Below are 21,276 nucleotides of genomic sequence, written 5' to 3' on the forward strand. Positions count from 1 at the left end.
CAGAACAGCTTCAATGCACCCTGGTATAGATTCTACAGGTGTCTGGAACTCTATTGGAGGGATGAGACACCATTCTCCCACGAGAAAATATATAATTTGGTGTTTTATTGATGGTGGTGGAAAAGTCCTAGTCTGGCCTGAGATATCATAGATCTCAAGCATCAATTGATCTACACGATTTGGACATTCCTAGATCTGTTTGTGCTGTATGGTCAAATCTTACTGTAGTCGTCATTCTCATGGCGATGACCAAAGGGGTTGGAATGACAACACAAACAGCTCTTTCAGGTACTCCACAATTGAATGTTCTGGGATTGGGCAAAATGACACACACCCACCTTGGTGACAGCCCCTGAGTGGGCCTGGTACTCAATCCAGTCTTTCTGTGTGGATAGAGGGTACTTGATGGCCCTGACGGTCCCGATGGAGGTCCCTGCGAAGAGCATCCGTCCCGAGCGGGACATAGCGATGGTGGTGTAGGCCACGTCGTCCGCTGCCACCTCCCTAAGGATCTGAGAACAGTTTGTCACATAGGTACAAAGCACAAGCCCGGTCCCAGATCAGTTTATGCTGTCTCGCCAACACCTATGGCCATAGTTGGCAAGGCAGCACAAACAGATCTGGGATCCCGCTAGTACACCATGTCATTCCCACTAGGGGCTTCTTCTCCTCACAGTGGCGAGGCAGGGGAAGAAGTGGCTTCCTCTTCTGACAGTGGAGAGGGAGAGGAGGGAGAGGAGGGAGAAAGATGAAACTGGGCCAGCATTCTGCACATATTCTCATCGATGAAACCATAGAAATGGATCTCTGTGGATGAAACATTCAATCTAAATGCAGTTTTCTACTCCCAAGACTACAATTTGTTCCCAACACAGTTACCTAAACTAGGTTTTGTAGACTTGACTCATTGGCAAACTTTAAAAAAAAAATGATGTTGTTTAGAAGGAGAGCAAGGGAGAATTCAAGTTGTTGCACAAAGTGTTATCTAGGGACCCGCCCTTAGCTGAGGGTATAACCTCAATCCCACCTGACAGTCTTGGATCTCCTTAAGGGTACAGTCTGTCCCCACAGCGAAGATAGTCTTGGCATCGGGCGAGATGGTGACGCCAGTGTAGCTGCAGGACTTCAGAACGCTCTCCGACTCGCGTTTGCTGTTCAGCGTGTTCCACTCGTACACGGCCCCGTCCATCCCGCACGACACCAGGCGACTGTCGTCCATGCTCCACACCATGGCCCGCACCTGACAGACATCATTTATACACAATAACAAGTCAGACAGCAGGGAGACGTAGTAGTGACAGTCAGCTGGGTTTCATACACAGTCTCTGAGGGAAATGATGTTTGATGAGTATAGGACCATAGATTTTCCTGTTAAGGGAAAACACACCTTTCCATTGTGGCCCTTCAGATTTAAGAGGTTGTCAAATGTAGTGGAAGAGTAGATGTGGATGAGGTTTCCGTTGACAGCAGCGAACATGTGTCCCCCATGGCTGAAAACACACTGGCAAGAGAGAAACACAGACAAGCAACAAGACATGGCTTATTATTCCATTGATCACAATACAATATGAATTTATTTAGTTCAACTGACAGTATCTATAGGGAAGTTTATTTTGACATGGAGTACCTGTAACACACACACATACAGTACCCCACACACCCCACCCCAACACCAACCCTTCCCCCACCTCTCTGCAGCCCCTGACAGTGAACTCCTTGAAGGTCCTAACATCGTCGATGAGCAGGTTCATGAGGCGCAGCTTGTCGGAGAAGCCCACCAGGATGAAGAGACCAGAGGGGTGCAGGGCCACGCTGAAGGCCTCTTCCTGGAACTCCTTATGCAGCTCTAGCACACTGACACAGGCAGGAGGAGAAGACTCTCATTTAGAACACAGTGCTAATATAAACCTGGTGTTGATTGGCTACGCTCCAGGAGGTTAGTACTTTTTATAAATCTATTTGGTGTAAATCATGCTTTGGAGCCAATAGGAGATTTGCACTAACGTTTGAATTGAGCGTAGATTTCCCAAGTACGGTGACCACATTTAAAATACTCAAATGAGGGACAATGAGAGTGTAGCCTATATGTATATATATACTGTATACAGTAAAAGTCAAAAGTTTGGACACACCTACTCATTTCAGGGTTTTTCTTTATTTTAATATTTTCTACATTGTAGAATAATAGTGAAGACATAAACTATGAAATAACACATATGGAATCATGTAGTAACCAAAAAAGTGTTAAACAAATCTAAATATATTTTAGATGTTAGATTCTTCAAAGTAGCCACCCTTTGCCGTGATGACAGCTTTGCACACACTTGGCATTGTCTCAACCAGCTTTATGAGGTAGTCACCTGGGATGCATTTAAATTAACAGGTGTGCCTTGTTAAAGGTTAATTTGTGGAATTTCTTTCCTTCTAAATGCATTTGAGCCAATCAGTTGTGTTGTGACAAGGTAGGGGTGGTATATAGAAGATAGCCCTATTTGGTAAAAGACCAAGTCCATATTATGGCAAGAACAGCTCAAATAAGCAAAGAAAAAAACGACAGTCCATCATTTGTTTAAGACATGGAGGTCAGTCAATGCGGAAAATGTGCAGTCTCAAAAACCATCAAGAGCTATGATGAAATTGGCTTTCATGAGGACCACCACAGGAAAGGAAGACCCAGAGTTACCTCTGCTGCAGAAGATAAGTTCATATTTGCAGCCCAAGTAAATGCTTCACCGCGTTCAAGTAACAGAGACATCTCAACATCAACTGTTCAGAGGAGACTGTGTGAATCAGGCCTTCATGGTCAAATTGCTGAAAAGAAAACACTACTTAAGGACACCAATAAGAAGAAGAGACTTGCTTGGGCCAAGAAACATGAGCAACTGAAATCTGTCCTTTGGTCTGATGAGTACAAATTAGACATTTTAAGGTTCCAACCGCCATGTCTTTATGAGACGTAGAGTAGGTGAACGGATGATCTCCGCATGTGTGGTTCCCACCGTGAAGCATGGAGAAGGAGGTGTGATGGTGTGGGGGTGCTTTGCTGGTGACACTGTCTGTGATTTATTTAGAATTCAAGGCACACTTAACCAGCATGTCTACCTAAACATTCTGCAGCGATCAGCCATCCCATCTGGTTTGTGCTTAGTGGGACTATAATTTGTTTTTCAACAGGACAATGACTCAACACACCTCCAGGCTGTGTAAGGGCTATTTGACCAAGAAGGAGAGTGATGGAGTGCTGCATCATATGACCTGGCCTCCACAATCACCCGACCTCAACCAAATTGAGATGGTTTGTGATGAGTTGGACCACAGAGTGAAGGAAAAGCAGCCAACAAGTGCTCAGCATATGTGGGAACTCCTTCAAGACTGTTGGAAAAGCATTCCAGGTGAAGCTGGTTGAGAGAATGCCAAGAGTGCGCAAAGCTGTCATCAAGGCAAAGGGTGGCTATTTGAAGAATCTCAAATATATTTTGATTTGTTGAACACGTTTCTGCTTAGTACATGATTCCATACAGTATGTGTTATTTCATAGTTTTGATGTCTTCACTATTATTCTACAATGTAGAAAATAGCACAAATAAAGATAAACCCCTGAATGAGTAGGTGGGTCCAAACCTTTGACTGGTACTGTATATCTTTTTTGGTAAATTAGTGGTGTTTTAATTTGTTGATAAAATGCGGGACATGACTGTTTGGTTGCGGGACGCAGGACAATGGGCCAAAACACGGGACTGTCCTGCAAAATCCGGGACATATGGTCACCCTATTCTCAAGTTTTGTCCCACAATATGAATAGAATAGAATGGAATGAAAAACGCTGAAATATATAATCTAGAGACAACAGATGTACACTAATGGAGAACACAGTTGGTGGTCGATTCCATTTCAATTCAGTCAACTCAGGAAGTGAACTAAAAATTCAGATTTAATTTTTTCCCATTGAAAAGAAAAGAGATCATCTCTTACTTGGTCTCAAAGTTCCAGATGCGTACAGAGTGGTCCAGGGAGCATGTGGCGATGAGGGGCTTGCGGATGCAGATGGACAGACCTGTGATGATGTTGGAGTGAAACGAGTGGGACAGGAACTCAAAGTGGGCTTGCTCCCCCTGGTGGACAACACAGAGAAATTGAGTTTAGTGCATGAGGCACACAAGCATTTCAACGTCCCAATTCTCTACTCTTCTGCTCAAAGTGTTCACTTGTTAACTTACTTTCATGCACCAATCCAATTATTTGAAATGGAAAGGGAAGGAGTGTACAAGTGCCCATTACGGGTGAAAGGATTGTCTAAAGGGAAACCAATATGGTCAATATACTTCACTTAGACATATCCACACTCAATCTCAGGCTCTCAACTATATTCCTCTGGATTGAAAGGAAGGAATGACAATAGGAAGGATAGAAGGACAAAATAAAGAAAAGGAGCATTTGGACCTAACCTGGACCTAACCTAACCTGGACCTAACCTAACCTGGACCTAACCTAACCTGGACGTAACCTGGACCTAACCTAACCTGGACCTAACCTAACCTGGACGTAACCTAACCTGGACGTAACCTGGACCTAACCTAACCTGGACCTAACCTAACCTGGACCTAACCTAACCTAACCTAACCTGGACGTAACCTGGACCTAACCTAACCTGGACCTAACCTAACCTGGACCTAACCTGGACCTAACCTAACCTGGACCTAACCTAACCTGTACCTAACCTAACCTGGACCTAACCTAACCTAACCTGGACCTAACCTAACCTGGACCTAACCTAACCTGGACCTAACCTAACCTGGACCTAACCTAACCTGGACGTAACCTGGACCTAACCTAACCTGGACCTAACCTAACCTGGACCTAACCTGGACCTAACCTAACCTGGACCTAACCTAACCTGGACCTAACCTAACCTAACCTGGACCTAACCTAACCTGGACCTAACCTAACCTAACCTGGACCTAACCTAACCTAACCTGGACCTAACCTAACCTAACCTGGACCTAACCTGGACCTAACCTAACCTGGACCTAACCTGACCTGGACCTAACCTAACCTGGACCTAACCTGGACCTAACCTGGACCTAACCTAACCTAACCTAACCTGGACCTAACCTGGACCTAACCTAACCTGGACCTAACCTAACCTGGACCTAACCTAACCTGGACCTAATCTGGACCTAACCTGGACCTAACCTAACCTGGACCTAATCCTGTTGACTGTGATCCCAGCATGCTTTAGCATAGAATGCCATAGCAGCTGTTCACCTTCCACACATCCATATGGTCTATATCATATACCAGGGGTTCTCAAAGTGGGGTCTGCGGCCAGATCTCAAAATAAATCAATTGAAAATAGGTCTGTTTGAGATACAAGTTGGAGGCAGAGAAGACTGGGGGGAGGAGCTTTAGGAGGTTGGGCTCATTATAATAGCTGGAATGGAATTAATGGAACGGAGTTTCTATATGTTTGTTACTGTTGCATTCCTTTCCTTCCAGCCATTACTATGAGCCTGTCCTCCTATAGCTCCTCCCACCAGCCTCCTTTTCCTCAAACTTGTATCTCAAACAGACCATTTAAAAAATACTTGCTAGGATTTCATACTGCCTTGGCTGAGCTGGCCAATCAGCAGTCTACTCACATTAATATTTTTTAATGACCTGTATACCCCCAAACCATTCTGTTATTTGGGTACACCTACACCATTCTGTTGTTTGGGTACACCCACACCATTCTGTTGTTGGGGTACACCCACACCATTCTGTTGTTGGGGTACACCCACACCATTCTGTTGTTGGGGTACACCCACACCATTCTGTTGTTGGGGTACACCCACACCATTCTGTTGTCGGGGTACACCCACACCATTCTGTTGTTGGGGTACACCCACACCATTCCAACACAGAAAAGTAGCTTTTTAACATAATACTTTTTTTTTTTTTAAGAAAACTAAGTATCACTCATATTGTCATTAACTATAGGTTATACTTCATAGAAATCTGTAAACACTGGACAGTTACTTAAATACTGAATTTAAAAACAAACATAAATGCACTGTAATTTAAGCTTTAAAACTGCAGAGTTCTCTCTCTTCCCCATGACAAAATGTGTAGAATTACAGGAAATTAATGTTCTTTCTTCCCCATGACAAAATGTGTAGAATTACAGGAAATTAGCTTGAAAACTGCTAAATGTCCTCTCTTCCCCATGACAAAATGTGTATAATTACAGGAAATTTGCTTGAAAACTGCTAAATGTTCTTTCTTCCCCATGACAAAATGTGTAGAATTACAGTAAATTAGCTTGAAAACTGCTAAATGTTCTCTCTTCGTCATGAGAAAATGTGTAGAATTACAGGATATTAGCTTGAAAACTGCAAAATGTTCTCTCTGATGCCAAGAGGAGGTCCTTTAAAATGTTCCTTCCCAGAGACTTGGTTCGTCCGGCGATGCACTGCCAAAGTCATAGTAAAACTCCTTGTATGCTATTTTGATCTAACTCGAGTTATGATTATGAGTTGGGTTCCTGATGAATTGGGTTCCTGGTTCCTGATAAAACAAAAAAAGGGTCTCCGGCCCTCCTGTACTATACATATAGGCCTATATTTTCACTATATCACGGCTCACCTTGCTCATCTCAGCAGAGGACAGGGTGATGCTGTAGAGCTGACCACGGTCTGTACTGGTGACCAGGGTCTCTTCTGACGGGCTGATACACAGCGTGACCATCTCCTGCTGCTCCGCATGACTCGGCTCGTTGCTGCACGGGTCTGCAGGGATCTGACACACACACACACACACACACACATCAAATATGCCCCCCCCCCCCCCCACACACACACACACACACACACACACACACGTCAAATGAATGAGACCACCCCCACCACCTCCTGTTTTGTTAATTTAGAAGTCAAGTTATCATGTCATCCAAACATTGACATTACCCTGATCTCCCTAGTCTTTCTGTAGTTGTCCTTCTCCTCTGTCTTCTCAAACAGACACACGGTCCCTGGGCCGGCGGAGCAGGCAAAGCCCTTAGAGTAGGACGTGATGGCTGTGACTCTGGGCATACGGGCTGGGGCTGCCCCCTCTGACTTGGCCTCCTCTGGCTTTCTCCTCTCTAGTTGTCTGTGCCGTGAAAGGACAGTCATTTGTTATCCATTTGAGAATCACATCTGTTTATGATTAGGATCAGACGGTCCAATTGTCAATGGGGTAAGTGTGGTAGGATTCCCCCTGCAGGAAGCATTTCTACAGACAGGTAGCCTAGCAGTTAAGAGCGTTGCGCCAGTAACAGAAAGGTCGCTGGTTCAAATCCCCGAGCCGACTAGGTGAAAAAAATCTGTCTGTACCCTTTAGCAAAGCACTTAACCCAAAGTCATCTGCTAAATGACAAGAAAAATAACATGATGCTAGTGAGCAGCGAGTGCTTAAAAAAATAAAGAACTACGTTGTCATAGCATAACACTTTGATAAACCAGAATAGTCCAAGGTTATGAATAGAATGGGCTTGGAAGCAATTTGACTAGTAAACTCATGGGTACACTCGCAATGGCTTCCTGTTATTGTGATGCAATATTTTCCATGGTATTTTGGAATGTTCTATCAACTGATGCTGGATTGCCATGGTAATGTAGAATGTTCATTCAACTGATGCTGGATTGCCATGGTAATGTAGAATGTTCATTCAAATGATGCTGGATTGCCATGGTAATGTAGAATGTTCATTCAAATGATGCTAACTGATGTGGCTCATGTATGTTTTGTAATAGATGTAGTAAAGAGGTCAATGGAATGCAGACTGTGGAGGATAGAAGGACGAAAATGTTTGATTGATTGATCGGTCATCCTGTCTGACCTGTCTGCCTCCTGCGTGGTAGGCTTGGTGGTGACGCTCATCTCCCAGCGCAGGTCACCTGACTCGAACACCAGCAGCCTGCCCGCCTCTGTCCCCGCTATGACACGCTCCTCGGACATCCAGGTGTGCGACAGGAAGTTCTGGGACTCCAGCTTAAGGAAGTTGGACTGCTTCAGGGCGCCCTCAGCATAGCGGAAGAGCTTGAAGACCCCATTGCCACTCACGCAGATCTGGGTGTTGTCCTGCGGGTTAAAGCTGACCTGGGGGTGATGAAGATGAAGACAATGAAGATGATAATGGGTCTTTTTTATTTTTTATTGTACCTTTATTTAACCTTTATTTAACTATGCAAGTCAGTTAAGAACACATTCTTATTTACAATGATGGCCTAGGAACAGTGGGTTAACTGCCTTATTCAGGGGCAGAACGACAGATTTTTTACATTGTCAGCTCGGGGGATTCAATCTAGCAACCTTTCAGTTACTGGCCCAACGCTCTAACCACTAGACTACTATGTAGTCGTTCAGTGTGTGTGTGGTTGAGTATTTTATACTCTGTTCTTGACTTGGACTGAAATAGGTGCTGGTACTCATTTTTATCTGTCTCACCCACCTGGTTGATGGGGTTGGTGGACCCTGTCGTCTTCACTGAGGCCATGACCTTCTGCTTCTCCCACATCCAGTAGAACAGGGTCCAGTCGGGGGCTCCTGCCTGCCCTATCAGGTACTTGGAGTCGGGGGAGAAGGCCATGGAGACAAATTCCAGCACGGGGACCTCTCCCCCACTGAGCACCTTTCTCTTCCGGCTCTGCTCGTGCTGCAGATCGTACACGGTGATGGTGCCCTTCTCACCACGCTCTGACACGGCCAGGTAGCGGCGGTTGGCGCTGATGGCCAGGGCCTGCATGCCCTGACTTTTCTCTGTGCCTATGAGGAAACATTGAGAGGTAGTGCACTACATAGGGAATAGGATGCCATTTGGGACAAACACCTAATGTTGTATACGAGGTTGTGGTCTTTGTCATTTTCATTTAATGAAGCATAACTTTATTTAACCCTCCTGCTGTGTTCCAGTCGAATTGGATTTACAAGTTCTCTCTCTGAAAAATGTACTTCATTTAATCTGATTGTCATAAGGTTCCATGACTTTGTCCACACTGGACATCTGAACACACAAAATTCATTTTGATGATTTTCATAAAATGTTGTTTTATTTAACTTTTGTACACCTGTGGTGTTCCTGGTCAAAAATGACCGGTCTTTAGAAATGAATGGGTGAGACTACGATTAGTGTATAACATTGATTCCCAGACCCCCACATGCATGTGTGTTTGAACACACACACACACACACACACCTCACTCCCCTTCTTGGCTTCCATGGCAACCCCCACGGGAACCTTTCCCAAATAGAATCTTTTCCCCACGGGAACCACACCTGTTGGCATTCTCACAAACAATCGCAGCATTGTTTCAATAATATATAGAACTTTTCTCGAGGCTCTGGTATATAAAGCTTTTTTGAGGCCTTGCTCACAATTCACTCTGTGGCAGCACAATGACCAAACAATATACTGTATGGATCGCTGCAGCTGTACACAGCCCATCTGTAAATAGCCCATCCAATCTACCTACCTCATCCCCATATTGTTTTTAATTACTTTTTTTCTCTTTTGCACACCAGTATCTCTACTTGCACATCATCATCTGCACATCTATCACTGCAGTGTTAATTTGCTAAATTGTAATTACTTCGCTACTATGGCCTATTTATTGCCTTACCTCCTCACTCCATTTGCACACACTGTATATATACTTTTTTCCTATTGTGTTATTGACTGTATGTTTGTTTATTTCATGTGTTGTTGTTTGTGTCGCACTGCTTTGCTTTATCTTGGCCAGGTCGCAGTTGTAAATGAGAACTTGCTCTCAACTGGCCTACCTGGTTAAATAAAAAAATAAAAAAGTGAGACGATCATATATTTGATCATGACACTGGTGAGGAGGAGAGAGTCCTTGTTAAACTTTGACACAACGTAGTCTGTGATAAATAACACAACATGTTTCATCTGAGTATTTGATAGTCAAAATAGTCCATACATTATGATTTATTTTACTCACAAACAAGTTGTATGAGCTCAGGTCAATGAGGCCTACAGGCCATAAATAGCAAATAGAAGTTCAAAACTTGTAATGTTCACAAGAACTTAAATTGGTAAAAAGATGTAACACAACATTAGATGATAATATATGTATTATTATGGATTTCTAATCAGCTATAATGGGGCGGTCATTTTGGACCGGGAACACATAATGAATTAAGATGAAACTAACACAACAGGAGCGTTAAACCAGACAAGTTGATTGAGAACACATCATTTTCCAATAAACTTAGCTAGCTAACTAAACGCATATGATTCCGTATGTACACTGTAAGAGAAAATAATTATAACTAGCTAAAATGTATACTGTTATCATTTGGGAGCACCTACCTGGAATGAACCTCTGACATCTCTGGTCAATGTTGTAGCGTACACAGTTGTTTCCGCATGGGAAGATGACAGTCTGCTCATCGAAGTAGCAAATATTATTTATTACTCCTGTCCGCAAACCGAAGATGTAGTGACACTGGGCTACAATCGAAGCCATTGTTCAATCCGGTAACACGTTATTAGAACCAACTGTTCGAATGTCTGTAAGGCAAAGATAACAAACTTAGCTAACCAGTCATGGATTGCAAACATACAGCCAGGCTAAATTAGCAGTTAGCGTTATAGCTGAGCAAGTTCTATTTGCAATTCAAGCTAACTGGCTTGAAATACAGAGACACACACTCTCGTGCATTGACACTAACCTGGTCCGTAGTTGAAACGTTGCAAAAAAGTTAATATTAGCTAGCAAGTTATGCACGGTTGGAACGTTTAGAGAAGGGAATCCGTTTTTCTAAAAAATGTTTTTGTGCATCATGTTTTGCAGAACGGACGTGTTTCTCTAGTGTGTGTGGTTACCAAGGATACATGAAGCCGGAGCGATACTATAGCAACCATGGAGAATGCCGCGCAACCCTGGACCATTGGATGGCGCCAAATACTGAACATTCTCTAGATGCGATTGGCTTTGGCATTTAAATAATATCCAAGTACTACTTATCATTTTAATATCAACATCAGAGTCATTTTTTATTGCACATTACTCTAACACTGTAAGACAATTTTATGCTCAAAATTAATCCATTGATCTGTGTTTTAAAACTCCCAACACTCATCTGTGACACAAGACTGTATTAATATTCATGTACGCATAATGTCGGTTGTAATTAGCTTATCGACCCACTGGTTGTTTGAAGTCTGGAAAAAAATGTCATGAATCAATACATTTTTTTGTGACTTCCTCATATTCAATATTCCCCGTGTGAAGGTCGGTGTAATGTAATGCTTGTCTGAATTTGGATCAACATTTAAGAAATACTGAGAGCAATAAGATCAGGCTAAAATTATAAGGTAATCTTAAAACTATAAGCTATTCCTTATGTACAAATGTGATATTAGCAATGACACTGTGTTCCTGTTTTTTGCCATTCAACATTGAATCCATATAGATTTTCTCCTGGTCCAAGAGTCTCTGCAATACAAAGACATTGGACGTGTTGTGTTTGACTGGTCTGACAGTCAACGGAATCACATGAAGCACCCAGAAAGACTTTACAAAGAGATCTTCTTCTTATATGTACTTTACACTAAAAAAACGGCATCAAATCACACAGGCCTTTACATGAAACCAGCTGTTTAGGAACACGTAATGACGACAGCGTTGATTTTCTGTTATATGTTTTATTTCATGAACACCCACAACATGGCTGAGAATATAATACAACTGAACTGACTAATTAACTGAATGAGGAAGAAAACATTATTCCTGATAAAGACAAGACAAAAAATGACAAGGCAAATCCATTTTTTTTTATAAACAAATATGGGATTATATTTGACTATCACAAGCTGCTATAAATATGACTGTTAAAAATTATTAATTAAATAATTAAACAAAAATTGCTTCTGTAAAAAGTAAAAAATTTCATTCCCCCCCCCCCCAGAAATGATAGCAGATTATTTTTGTGTTGTTGTTATTTTATCCAATGGTTGTTATTGTGTGTACAATGAGAATTGAAACCCCATGTGCATAATGAACTACACTACAAGGTGTAACATGGTAAAAATGTCAACAGTGACTTAGCTAAGTCTTTGGTGCCTGTATAATTGCACAACAGAAAGGGTAAAGATGATTTTTCTCAAGTGGATATATGGTGTAAGGATGCCAACCACATGACCTTCGCCCTCACACAGTGTTCTGGGAAGAGGAGGCATTTTCCAGTGAGCTGCTCTCTGACCCTTGGCTGCTTTGGGGATGTGCGTCTGTAGTAGGAGAAAGGAAAGACAACATTGTGAGCACGCCAATCGAGTTGTCTACCTCAGTTAACACCAAGTGTGGTCAGAGAATGCATTTATTTAATTTAACCTTTATTTAAACTAATCAAGTTAGTTAAGAACAAATTCTTATTTACAATGACGGGCTACCCCGTCCAAACCCGGACAACGCTGGGCCAATTGCGCACTGCCCTATGAGAGTCCCAATCACGGCCGGTTGTGATACAGCCTGGAATTGAACCAGTGTCTGTAGTGACGCCTCTAGCACTGAGATGCAGTGCTTTAGACCGCTGCGCCACTCAGGAGCCATCAGAGAATGTAGAGGTAGATGGAATGAACTGAGATTGTGTTTGACTGTGTATATATGCCAATAATATCTGTAAGAAACTGAAAAAATATAATACAATTTTGACCTGTCTCTTAGTACTATGGAAATGTTCCACTGTTCTGCCATTATCAGTCGTTACATCCTCCACAGCAATGAGGCCTCAGTGGCAGAGCAAGTGACAGTGGTCTCTATGACATTATGCATTCCACTAACACATTATGATTGCCAGCAACAGCCACAAACACACGTACTTGTTCCATGTTCTCTGTCCTTAGGTAGAGAAGGCTGTGGTGGTGGATGCGACCTCAAAACCAGCTCCTCCGGGTAGCTTCCAGGACGAATGTCACTGCCAGGGGGGTGAGGGGCAAAGAATGGCGCTCTGCCACCCTGGGTGCAAACCATACACATTCACATACAAGCAAATCCTTCCATGTTGTCAATGTTAATTTTCACAAAAATAGCCATACACTGTCATGGCATAGTATAGATTGCAAAAAAATATTTTATATGTCATGTCATAGGCATACTGTAATGTCCTCAACTGTAAAGCCCATTTTGACAGCACATTTACATCATTTTATATTTTTTAATTCTAATGGTTTTTGGTCTTACGTTTATAGGACCTGCCTCAGGAGGGTAGTACATCGGGCCAGGTGGTGGAAAGTGAGGGAAACCCACTGGACCATTCCCGACCTTGAAAGGCCCTGGTGGTGGCAGCGGCATGTTCACCAGAATGGCAGGGCAAGCCGCGTAGCCATTGGGGTAGCGTGAGTAGAACTTGAAGGGGAACTGCATGGCCACCATTTCTCCAGAGTACATGTCTCTCTGACCGCCAAACTCCGCTATAACATAGTCGCTGGGGAAATGTGGACCGCCTTTGTGGAGAAGTAAAGGAAAAAAATGTAAATGGGAGTTTCTACATACAGAATTATGTGTAGGCTACATAATCACAAACGCTGAAACGCATCCCAACAAGAGAATGAAAAGGCGCGAAATTAGAGCTCTAAAATTCAATAGCAACCCAACCATGTTAGCTAGCTACCCAGTTGACAATGTTTATCAACAGAATTAAAATATATATCGTTTTTTTATTATTTTTTATTATGTTTTTCATGAATGTAACGTTAGGTAGCGCTACAAAAACACATGCATGTTCAGTGAATGTATTCAACAAAAGAATGATCCACTTACTTCGACTCATCACTGATGGCGCATCCTGAATCCCACTCCACGGTGCCCCGTAACGACCATCTTCACCGCCATAATCACCACCTCCAGGGGTGGACTTTCTCTGCGGTTCATGGGTGATCCATGGGCCATGACCTTCTTTGGCAGCCCTGTCATGGCCCACTGCCATGGGGACCTCCATCTCCGCATAGGTCCTACCGTCTGCCTCTTCAAACCGTTGTGGTGGCATCTTGACTACTGTCTCTGTACGTGTTCCGGTGCCAGGAAACATCACTCCAGATGTGTCAGGCAGATGTGCGCTTTCCTCCCGGCCGCTCAAAGTGCCATCAACCGCTGTATCACCGGGCCTTGACCACGTCAAATTAAGTGCTGATTCTTCTTTGTTAGTTTTCTTGATCCGTCTTTGGAATGCCATTATTTTCGTTCTCTCTGCAATCAGAGAACATTTCCAACAGTTGCATTTAAGAAATTGACACTGTCCCGAATGTCCCTTGAGTTGAACAATGAATCCATGATTTCTGCATCTGGCACACTTTGGGTTTCGCGGACTTTTTTGCGGTTTGTAAACATTTGACATGATTAATTCTACTTAGCTAGCTAGTTATCCGCGATCAAGAAGCCTGCAAGTCAAAGCGAAAGGTAACCGAAAAAAGGCTTAATTTTCCCACTGATTTTGTTGCTAGCTAAGCTTGTCACGATCATGAGCTTTCAGTCAAGAGACTTTTCACTCAGGAACAACACAATTTAAAGCGGCGGTGCCACGTGACGTGAAACCTTGTATCTATTTGGGCGTGGGAATAGTTTACAAACGTTGTTCACATGAGCGTCGTCAATTAATTGCCCAAAATACAAAATGTAATTTAGCAAGTTTCAGAATGGGCTCATGCATGCTGGTTTTGCACGCAATGTCTTATCAATGTGGAATTAAATGTAAAGCACTATATTTAACACTATAATGTAAATATCACTACAATTTGTAAGATCTATTAATAATTTAAAAATGTTTTAATTGTATTTGAAATACCAGCAGAAATGGCTACTTTTCTTCAAATAAACCTAAACTATATAAAAAACTAAGAAAACTGAACACAGAGTATAACATTCTTAAACTAATGATATGAAAAGTTACACCACCCATCCTATGTGTCAACCATAAAATAGACTACTAATTGCCTAATAATGAGGTGTCTTCAACATAAAACGTCAATCTTTATAAAGTGTATGCCTGCTAGTGTCTGGGTTGTATGTGTTGCCAAGGTGATGGGGGAGAAGAGGTTGTGATTTATGATGGTGTCACTCAGCTGCCATTAGGCTGTCTATGCTCGGCTGCACAGCGCACCACTGTGTCACGCTACATCAGTCAGTTCAGATGTACACCAGCCTCCTGGCTCTGAGGTTCTGGGGGGAGACAGCGTGAGACAATCCCAAAACCACTGAATAGTATCCAAGTGTGAGTGATTGAAAAGTACAGAACAGTGCTTGGAAGGTAGCAGCGACTGTGGCGCGTACATGCAAACACTATACTTTATACATTACATGAATAGCCAACAGCGGCCGGGGCTTAGTCTATATGTGGACTTGATGGTAAGATTATGCTGCACTGTCTGTGAGGATACTGCTGCTGCTACTACTGAATCATGACAATACAACATGACAATGTTCTGTAAAAACACAGGAGTACATTTACATTACATTTAAGTCATTTAGCAGACGCTCTTATCCAGAGCGACTTACAAATTGGTGCATTCACCTTATGACACCCAGTGGAACAGCCACTTTACAATAGTGCATCTAGATCTTTTAAGGGGGGGGGGGGGGTCAGAAGGATTGCTTTATCCTATCCTAGGTATTCCTTGAAGAGGTGGGGTTTCAGGTGTCTCCGGAAGGTGGTGATTGACTCCGCTGTCCTGGCGTCGTGAGGGAGTTTGTTCCACCATTGGGGTGCCAGAGCAGCGAACAGTTTTGACTGGGCTGAGCGGGAACTGTACTTCCTCAGTGGTAGGGAGGCGAGCAGGCCAGAGGTGGATGAACGCAGTGCCCTTGTTTGGGTGTAGGGCCTGATCAGAGCCTGAAGGTACTGAGGTGCCGTTCCCCTCACAGCTCCGTAGGCAAGCACCATGGTCTTGTAGCGGATGCGAGCTTCAACTGGAAGCCAGTGGAGAGAGCGGAGGAGCGGGGTGACGTGAGAGAACTTGGGAAGGTTGAACACCAGACGGGCTGCGGCGTTCTGGATGAGTTGTAGGGGTTTAATGGCACAGGCAGGGAGCCCAGCCAACAGCGAGTTGCAGTAATCCAGACGGGAGATGACAAGTGCCTGGATTAGGACCTGCGCCGCTTCCTGTGTGAGGCAGGGACGTACTCTGCGGATGTTGTAGAGCATGAACCTACAGGAACGGGCCACCGCCTTGATGTTAGTTGAGAACGACAGGGTGTTGTCCAGGATCACGCCAAGGTTCTTAGCGCTCTGGGAGGAGGACACAATGGAGTTGTCAACCGTGATGGCGAGATCATGGAACGGGCAGTCCTTCCCCGGGAGGAAGAGCAGCTCCGTCTTGCCGAGGTTCAGCTTGAGGTGGTGATCCGTCATCCACACTGATATGTCTGCCAGACATGCAGAGATGCGATTCGCCACCTGGTCATCAGAAGAGGGAAAGGAGAAGATTAATTGTGTGTCGTCTGCATAGCAATGATAGGAGAGACCATGTGAGGTTATGACAGAGCCAAGTGACTTGGTGTATAGCAAGAATAGGAGAGGGCCTAGAACAGAGCCCTGGGGGACACCAGTGGTGAGAGCGCGTGGTGAGGAGACAGATTCTCGCCACGCCACCTGGTAGGAGCGACCTGTCAGGTAGGACGCAATCCAAGCGTGGGCCGCGCCGGAGATGCCCAACTCGGAGAGGGTGGAGAGGAGGATCTGATGGTTCACAGTATCGAAGGCAGCCGATAGGTCTAGAAGGATGAGAGCAGAGGAGAGAGACAATATAATAATATAATATAATATAATGACAATATAATACTGCAGTGCATCCAAACTCAAAACAACAGTTGTGCTAAAGGGGAATGATGAGGTTCAGGATACTTACTGTACACGGGGTCCTGTTCCAATAGTATTCTTTCCGTGACACACAGTAGCTTTCACCAGTTATCCAATGTCAGAACAGTGATAACTGAAGGAAGGAAGGATGGATCTTAGAGTATTCAAACAGGGTCCATGGTGTTCTCTGGAAATGACATCATTGACTGGAGATAAAGTGACAAATGCCAATCAACTCATTTTCAACTCAGCCGAGGCAGGCCCGCCACCGTCAACTCTCACAGCATTGGTATAGGCTGTGGGAAGAGACTGGCATTGGTATAGGCTGTGGGAAAAGACTGGCATTGGTATAGGCTGTGGGAAAAGACAGGCATTGGTATAGGCTGTGGGAAGAGACGCATTGGTATAGGCTGTGGGAAGAGACAGGCATTGGTATAGGCTGTGGGAAAAGACAGGCATTGGTATAGGCTGTGGGAAGAGACTGGCATTGGTATAGGCTGTGGGAAGAGACAGGCATTGGTATAGGCTGTGGGAAGAGACAGGCATTGGTATAGGCTGTGGGAAGAGACTGGCATTGGTATAGGTTGTGGGAAGAGACTGGCATTGGTATAGGCTGTGGGAAGAGACTGGCATTGGAAGAGACTAGCACTGGTATAGGCTGTGGGAAGAGACAGGCATTGGTATAGGCTGTGGGAAGAGACTGGCATTGGTATAGGCTGTGGGAAGAGACTGGCATTGGTATAGGCTGTGGGAAGAGACAGGCATTGGTATAGGCTGTGGGAAGAGACTGGCATTGGTATAGGCTGTGGGAAGAGACTGGCATTGGTATAGGCTGTGGGAAGAGACTGGCATTGGTATAGGCTGTGGGAAGAGACTGGCATTGGTATAGGCTGTGGGAAGAGACTGGCATTGGTATAGGCTGTGGGAAGAGACAGGCATTGGTATAGGCTGTGGGAAGAGACTGGCATTGCTATAGGCTGTGGGAAGAGACAGGCATTGGTATAGGCTGTGGGAAGAGACTGGCATTGGAAGAGACTAGCACTGGTATAGGCTGTGGGAAGAGACAGGCATTGGTATAGGCTGTGGGAAGAGACTGGCATTGGTTTAGGCTGTGGGAAGAGACAGGCATTGGTATAGGCTGTGGGAAGAGACTGGCATTGGAAGAGACTAGCACTGGTATAGGCTGTGGGAAGAGACAGTCATTTGTATAGGCTGTGGGAAGAGACTGGCATTGGAAAAGACTAGTGTTGTTATAGCTCTAGCCTCCCCAGTCATGAAGCTCCCAGAGTGTCTGTCTGGCACTAGACAGATGTGTCATTTCAAGCAGTGGTGGAAAAAGTACTCAATTGTCATACTTAAGTAAAAGTAAAGATACCTTAATAGAAAATGACTCAAGTAAAAGTGAAAGACTCCCAGTAAAATACTACTTGAGTAAAAGTCTAAAAGTATTTGCGTTTAAATGTACTTAAGAATTAAAAGTAAAAATATAAACCATTTCAAATACCTTATATTAAGCAAACCAGACTGCAAAATGTTTTTCTTTGTATTGACGGATAGCCTTTGGCACACTCCAACACTCAGACATAATTTACAAACAAAGCATTTGTGTTTAGTGAGTCTGCCAGATCAGAGGCAGTAGGGATGACCAGGGATGTTCTCTTGATAAGTGCGTGAATTGGACCATTTTCCTGTCAAAATGTAACAAGTATTTTTGGGTGTCGGGGAAAATGCATGGAGTTAAAAGTACATTCTTTTCTTTAGGAATGTAGTGAAGTAAAAGTAAAAGTTGGCAAAAATATAAAAAGTAAAGTACAGATACCCCCCAAAAACGATTTAAGTAGTACTTTAAAGTATTTTTACTTTAGTACTTTACACCACTGAAGTTTGAAAGGGTTTTTTAGCAGGTAAGAGGCTGTGGTCATAGGTAGTGGGCTTTAGTGGTATTAACGTTACACATTTACATTTTACATTTGAGTCTTTAAGCCGATGCTCTTATCCAGAGCGACTCACAGTTAGTGCATTGATCTTAAGATAGCTAGGTGGCACAACCACATATCACAGGCGTAGTAAGTAACTTTTCCTCAAAGTAGCCATCAGCAAAGTCAGAGCTAGAAGGGGGAGGAGTCAAGTGTTGGTTCAGGAAAGTTTTATTATGTATTAACACACACTGCATTATTTTGGTTCAGGTCCAGGGATTTGGTTCAGGTCCAGGGATTTGGTTCAGGTCCAGCGATTTGGTTCAGGATCATCCATTTTAGCGATTTGTCTTTGTCACCACAGAAAACCACAGTGACCACATACTGTGTAGACATACAGTGACATACAGTACTATAGACATACAGTACTATAGACATACAGTGACATACAGTACTATAGACATACAGTGACATACAGTACTATAGACATACAGTGACATACAGTACTGTAGACATACAGTGACATACAGTACTATAGACATACAGTGACATACAGTACTATAGACATACAGTGACATACAGTACTATAGACATACAGTGACATACAGTACTATAGACATACAGTGACATACAGTACTATAGACATACAGTGACATACAGTACTATAGACATACAGTGACATACAGTACTATAGACATACAGTGACATACAGTACTATAGACATACAGTGACATACAGTACTATAGACATACAGTGCATTCGGAAAGTATTCAGACCACTTGACTTTTTCCACATTTTGTTACATTACAGACTTTTTTTGAAAATGTATTAAATAGTTTTTTTCCTCGTCTATCTACCCACAATACCCCATAATGACAAAGCAAAAACAGGTTTTTAGAAATTTTTGCAAATTTATAAAAAAACAACAACTGAAATATCACATTTACATAAGTATTCAGACCCTTTACTCAGCAATATGTTGAAGCACCTTTGGCAGCGATTACAGCCTTGAGTCTTCTTGGGTATGACGCTACAAGCTTGGCACACCTGTATTTGGGGAGCTTCTCCCATTCTTCTCTGCAGATCCTCTCAAGCTCTGTCAGGTTGGATGGGGAGCATCGCTGCACAGCTATTTTCAGGTCTCTCCAGAGATGTTCGATTGGGTTCAAGTCTGGGCTCTTGCTGGGCCACTCAAGGACATTCAGAGACTTGACCCGAAACCACTCCTGCGTTGTCTTGGGTGTGTGCTTAGGGTTGTTGTGCTGTTGGAAGGTGAACCTTCGCCCCAGTCTGAGGTCCTGAGTGCTCTGGAGCAGGTTTTTGTCAAGGATCTTTCTGTACTTTGCTCCGTTCATCTTTTCCTCGATCCTGACTAGTCTCCCAGTCCCTGCCTCTGAAAAACATTCCCACAGGATGATGCTGCCACCACCATGCTTCACCGTAGGGATGGTGCCAGGTTTCCTCCAGACGTGACGCTTGGCATTCAGGCCAAATAGTTCAATCTTGGTTTCATCAGACCAGAGAATCTTGTTTCTCATAGTCTGAGAGTCCTTTAGGTGCCTTTTGGCAAACTCCAAGCGGGCTGTCATGTACCTTTTACTGAGGAGTGGCTTCCATCTGGCCACTCTACCATAAAGACCTCATTGGTGGAGTGCTGCAGAGATGGTTGTCCTTCTGGAAGGTTCTCCCATCTCCACAGAGGAACTCTAGAGCTCTGTCAGAGTGACCATTAGGTTCTTGGCCACCTCCCTGATCGAGGCCCTTCTCCCCTGATTGCTCAGTTTGGCCGGGTGGCCAGCTCTAGGAAGAGTCTTGGTGGTTCCAAACTTCTTCCATTTAAGAATGATGGAGGCCACTGTGTTCTTGGGGACCTTCATTGCTGCAAACATGTTTTGGTAACCTTCCCCACATCTGTGCTTTGACACCATCCTGTCTTGGAGCTCTACGGATAATTCCTTTGATCTCATGGTCTGGTTTTTGCTCTGACATGCACTGTAGAGTCTCTTCTATCTGTATGCAGTTCTGTCTCGTTTGATTAACATTTAAATGCATTTTGTAGAACCATTTTGTAAATGTTCCCCTCTGGGATTTATACATTGCTGCAATCGATTGACAAACATTTCTCTCTCTCTCTCTCTCTCTCTCTCTCTCTCTCTCTCTCTCTCTCTCTCTCTTTCTCTCTCTCTCTCTCTCTCTCTCTCTCTCTCTCTCTCTCTCTCTCTCTCTCTCTCTCTCTCTCTCTCTCGCTCTCTCTGTCTCTCTCTCTCTCTCTCTCGCTCTCTCTGTCAATCAATCTCTGCCTCTCTGTCAATCAATCTCTGTCTCTCTGTCAATCAATCTCTGTCAATCTCTCTCTGTCAATCTTTCTCTCTCTCTCTCTCTCTCTCTCTCTCTCTCTCTCTCTCTCTCTCTCTCTCTTTCTCTCTCTCTCTCTCTCTCTCTCTCTCTCTCTCTCTGTCAATCAATCTCTGTCTCTCTGTCAATCATTCTCTGTCTCTCTGTCAATCATTCTCTGTCTCTCTGTCAATCA

The 21,276-nt window shown here is 43.7% G+C and overlaps 2 protein-coding genes across 2 annotated transcripts in view; both read right to left on the reverse strand.

The window, feature by feature from the left end:
- cfap57 (cilia and flagella associated protein 57) overlaps positions 1 to 10,868 on the reverse strand; it is a 45,006-nt gene extending 34,138 nt beyond the window's left edge. The window contains exons 1-11 of the mRNA XM_055882676.1: positions 10,711 to 10,868; positions 10,349 to 10,549; positions 8,471 to 8,784; positions 7,859 to 8,118; positions 6,945 to 7,128; positions 6,625 to 6,777; positions 3,973 to 4,112; positions 1,689 to 1,854; positions 1,388 to 1,501; positions 1,028 to 1,240; positions 339 to 512 (exon numbers count right to left, since the gene is read on the reverse strand). Of these exons, the coding sequence (XP_055738651.1) occupies positions 339 to 512; positions 1,028 to 1,240; positions 1,388 to 1,501; positions 1,689 to 1,854; positions 3,973 to 4,112; positions 6,625 to 6,777; positions 6,945 to 7,128; positions 7,859 to 8,118; positions 8,471 to 8,784; positions 10,349 to 10,505 (1,875 nt within the window). The 5' untranslated portion in view covers positions 10,506 to 10,549; positions 10,711 to 10,868. The remainder of the gene's footprint in view (positions 1 to 338; positions 513 to 1,027; positions 1,241 to 1,387; positions 1,502 to 1,688; positions 1,855 to 3,972; positions 4,113 to 6,624; positions 6,778 to 6,944; positions 7,129 to 7,858; positions 8,119 to 8,470; positions 8,785 to 10,348; positions 10,550 to 10,710) is intronic.
- Positions 10,869 to 11,718: 850 nt separating this feature from the next.
- LOC129824523 (doublesex- and mab-3-related transcription factor 1-like) lies at positions 11,719 to 15,022 on the reverse strand. The gene is made up of 4 exons (XM_055884217.1): positions 13,800 to 15,022; positions 13,221 to 13,483; positions 12,860 to 12,995; positions 11,719 to 12,268 (listed from the first exon to the last, which is right to left on the reverse strand). Exons 1-4 carry the CDS (start codon positions 14,371 to 14,373, stop codon positions 12,192 to 12,194), a joined length of 1,050 nt encoding a protein of 349 aa, XP_055740192.1. The 5' UTR covers positions 14,374 to 15,022; the 3' UTR covers positions 11,719 to 12,191.
- Between the last annotated feature and the right edge of the window lie 6,254 nt (positions 15,023 to 21,276).

Source organism: Salvelinus fontinalis, chromosome 26, assembly GCF_029448725.1.
Source record: "Salvelinus fontinalis isolate EN_2023a chromosome 26, ASM2944872v1, whole genome shotgun sequence".
NCBI classification, from domain to species: Eukaryota; Metazoa; Chordata; class Actinopteri; order Salmoniformes; family Salmonidae; genus Salvelinus; species Salvelinus fontinalis.